This window comes from Bubalus bubalis, chromosome 20 (assembly GCF_019923935.1).
Source record: "Bubalus bubalis isolate 160015118507 breed Murrah chromosome 20, NDDB_SH_1, whole genome shotgun sequence".
NCBI classification, from domain to species: Eukaryota; Metazoa; Chordata; class Mammalia; order Artiodactyla; family Bovidae; genus Bubalus; species Bubalus bubalis.
In genome coordinates, this window is record NC_059176.1 from 722,070 (window position 1) to 726,152 (window position 4,083).

The 4,083-nt window shown below is 63.9% G+C and overlaps 1 gene segment (V, D, J or C); it reads left to right on the plus strand.

The window, feature by feature from the left end:
* The first annotated feature begins 316 nt into the window (after positions 1 to 316).
* LOC123330886 lies at positions 317 to 3,289 on the plus strand. The segment is given in 7 exon segments: positions 317 to 335; positions 536 to 841; positions 1,033 to 1,368; positions 1,566 to 1,898; positions 2,485 to 2,606; positions 2,816 to 2,923; positions 3,164 to 3,289. Coding segments are annotated over 7 exon segments (1,350 nt in total).
* The last annotated feature ends 794 nt before the right edge of the window (positions 3,290 to 4,083 follow it).

Consider the following 4,083-nt stretch of genomic DNA (forward strand, 5'->3'; position numbering starts at 1 on the left):
GCAGGCTTCCCCCTCCCCACCGGAGCCCCAGGACAGCCAAACTAAGCCCCCACAGACTCAGCTTCAAGCCCAGGCTGCTGTCTCTGTTTAGCCCGCTCTCTACTTCTCACGATCCCCCACACACCCTAGGGGAGGGCAAGCTGGGCCCACCACACAGAGGACAGCTGAGGCTCCTACAGTGCCCACAGCCTCAGCTGGTCAGTGAGAGAGCCCTGTGTCAGCCAGGACCCCCACCCGGGAGTGGCCTGACCCAGAGGCCCCGTCTGAAGAGCATGTGTGGTCCCCATGCTCAGAGCCCTGAGGGGCATGCTCAGAAATGGCTCGCCTGGACTCAGGTGGGCACTGCTGACCCCAGGGGCGCCTCGTACAAGCTGAGCGACCTTGGGCCAGGCACTCACCCTCTGTGTAAAGGAAAGGTGGGCGCCGCCCTGTGTCCACGGGGCCGCGAGGGGTCCGGCGCCGCCCTGTGTCCACGGGGCTGTCAGGGGTCCGGTCAGCAGAGGGCTGCTGTCTCACAGTGCACCCTGTGTTTCAGAGAGTGAAACCAGCCCCAGCATCTTCCCGCTGAGCCTTGGGAACGACGACCCAGCCGGGCAGGTGGTCATCGGCTGCCTGGTCCAGGGCTTCTTCCCGTCGACACCCCTGAGCGTGACCTGGAACCAGAATGGCGACAACGTGTCCGTCAGGAACTTCCCCGCCGTGCTGGCCGGGAGCCTGTACACCATGAGCAGCCAGCTGACCTTGCCGGCCAGCCTGTGCCCAAAAGACCAGTCCGTGACCTGCGAAGTGCAGCACCTCTCCAAAGCCAGCAAGACTGTGGCCGTGCCCTGCAAATGTAAAGGTCAGAGGGCAGGCTGGGGTGAGGCTCCATCCTCCCACCCCGACCCAGCATGGACCATTTTCCTGTGGGCACTCTACTCAGACAAGAGGGGGTTGAGCCCCCAGTGGGGGTGCCAGGAGGGGTCTGCGCTGGTACTGGAGGCCAGGGGAGTCTGGCAGAGGGCCCACTGACCTGCCCCGCTTCTCTTTCAGTGCCATGTCCTGAGGAGTGTCTCCCATTTAACTGCGAGCCCAGCCTGTCCCTGCAGCCACCAGCCCTCGAGGATCTGCTCCTGGGCTCCAACGCCAGCCTCACATGCACACTGAGTGGCCTGAAAAGCACCGAGGGCGCCAGCTTCACCTGGAACCCGACAGGTGGGAAGACCGCCGTCCAGGGGTCGCCCAAGCGTGACTCCTGCGGCTGCTACAGCGTGTCCAGCGTCCTGCCGGGCTGTGCCAATCCCTGGAACAGCGGACAGACTTTCTCCTGCTCTGCCACCCACCCTGAGTCCAAGAGCTCACTGACCGCCACCATCAAGAAAGACATAGGTGGGCCTGGACCACCGTGCGTGGGCAGCTGGGCACTCCACACACAAGGCACCCTCCCAAGCCTGCCCCTCCCTCTCCAGGCCTGCCCACTCCTCACAGAGGGAGACTGAGGCACGGGAAGCCCAGGGAACAGGAAGCCCAGGGGACAGGGGTGCTCTCCTCCCTGTGCAACCCCTGACCCACTCTCTGCCCTGCAGGGAACACATTCCGGCCTCAGGTCCACCTGCTGCCGCCGCCGTCGGAGGAGCTGGCCCTCAACGAGCTGGTGACGCTGACGTGCCTGGTGCGGGGATTCAGCCCCAAGGAGGTGCTGGTGCGCTGGCTGCAGGGCAATCAAGAGCTGCCCCGCGAGAAGTATCTGACCTGGGGCCCCCTGCCTGAGGCTGGCCAGAGCGTCACCACCTTCGCCGTGACCAGCGTGCTACGCGTGGACGCCGAGGTCTGGAAGCAGGGGGACAACTTCTCCTGCATGGTGGGCCACGAGGCCCTGCCCCTGGCCTTCACCCAGAAGACCATCGACCGCCTGGCGGGTAAACCCACCCACGTGAATGTGTCCGTGGTCATGTCAGAGGTGGATGGGGTCTGCTACTGAGTGCCCCACCCCCAGCTCTTGAATAAACTCTGTGCTCGCCTGAAGCAGCTCCGCGCTTCCCTGTGGCCGCCTGTCTGTCCGTACTCCTCCTCGGGGTCTGCGCACACTGGGAGGGGGCAGGTCCCACGAAGAAAGCCACAGCGCCAACCCTCTCCAGGCCTCGGCGTCCCTTCAGCCTGGCGCTGGACATGCCTTCACGGCTGTGCACGTGTGTGTGTGTGTGTGTGTGCGCGCGCGCACGCGCGCACACACATGGGTGTGAGCACAGCAGTGAGGGCTGAGCTAGGGCTGACCGTGAGAAGCAGACACAGCCTGGTGGGCACTGGAAGCAGTGGCCCCACGAAAGTCCCCGAGGTGGGGAAGGGGTGACTCGGTCACTTGTAGTTCAGGAAGCTGCCTCTAGGGGCAGCCGGCAGGCACGAGCCAGTCAGAGCGGGGAGCCAGAGCCCGCCCAGGACGGGGCTGGAGGAGGAGAGGCTCAGAGAGGGCTGGACACCAGGGGCCCTGCGCCACCCTCTGCACAGGAGAACCCCTGACGGAACAGAAAGGGGCCACCCCAGCCCCAGGCACGGCTCTCCCCACCCCACACCCCACTGCTCTGCACGTGTACTCAGGGGTGCGCGCGCACACGCAGACAGGCTCTCATGTATGCACATGTTCTCTCTCTCACACGTGTGCACACACGCGCACATGTGCACGCCTGAGCCCTGCAGGTGCAGGAAGTTGGCAGCCCAGACCCAGCTCTAGGAAGGCTAGGGGAGTCCCCGCCCAAGCTCCCAGAAGTTCCCCAGGCCCAGCTCCACTGCCCCAGGCCCCTCCTGGCCTCAGGCCCCCTGTGTGTCCTGCTGGGCACAGCTCAGGGACCCACTGCAGAAGCCCAGCACCTGCTCCCTGCTTGGCCTCCAGATTCAAGTCTCCCATCCCTTCCTGAGCCCAAGTGTGGCCCACACCATGGACAGTATGGTGGGCAGAGGGAGGGGTCAGAAGAGAGCACCTCCACCCAGGGACCCTCGATAGCTTCTGCTCAGAGCTCTGGGCAGGCGGGAAGCCTGGGGAGACGGAGCCCAGGAGGACAGGCCATGACTGCTCTCGGGCACCTGCTCCAGGGCCCCACAAGGGGGCAGCTGGGCCCCTGCTCTTGTCTAGACACCTTCTGGGCCCCCCAGGGGACATGGCCTTCTGGCTGCCTCTCTCTTCTCCCAGGGCCAAGGTGGGCTGGAGACCCCTGCCAATGCTGGCCATTGCCCCCCTCTCAAGAGTCAGTCCCCAAGGGTAATGGATGAAGCAATGGGGAAGTACTGCCCCAGAGAAGGTGGACCAGCTGCCTAGAGCCAGGACCTGACCACAGGAGGAGCTTTCTAGAGAGACGGGAAGGAGGAAGGGTCAGCAGATGAGGGTAGAGCCAGCAGACAGCACAGAGAGAACATGTAACGGATGGAAGGGTGGACATACAGGTGGACAGGAGGATGGATGGATGGACAAATGGACCAAGAGGTGGGTGGATGAGTGAATGGTCAGACAGATAGATGGGTGAACAGATGGACAAATGGATAGACAGACAGCTGGATGTATGGAGGTTGGGTGGGTAGATAGACGGATGGACAGGTGGGAGGGTGAGTGAGTCGACAGGTGAATGGGTGGGCAGATAGTGGACGGATGCAGAGGTGGACGGATGACTGGATGGATGACTGGATGGTCAGCTATGACAAGCAGGTCCAGATCCCACCTAACAGGCAAGGCCTGGGCCTGGGACCCAAGCTGGGGCTTCACCTGGGCCTTCCTTGTGTCCCGGGAGAGCAACAGAGCCCCTTGGTCTTGTCCACCCAGCCCTCGGCACACCGAGCAACAGACCAAGACCCATGTCCCCAGCTGGAGCACCCTGCAAGCGGGTGTGGCTGGTCTTCTCTGCCCCCCTCCCTCCAGGGCCCAGGCCAAGAAGGCCCAAGAACAAGGGCTTGCTGAGGAAGCAGGCAGGGCTGGGAGTCGGGAGACCGTGGTCTTTAACTCTCCTTGGGGCAGCAGAGCTGTGCCCACCCTCCTGCCCTGCCACGTCTCTCCCTAAGGTGTCCTGAGACCCCAGAGGTGGGAGTTCTGCAGGTGTCTTCAGAGCTGCAGGGTCCTGG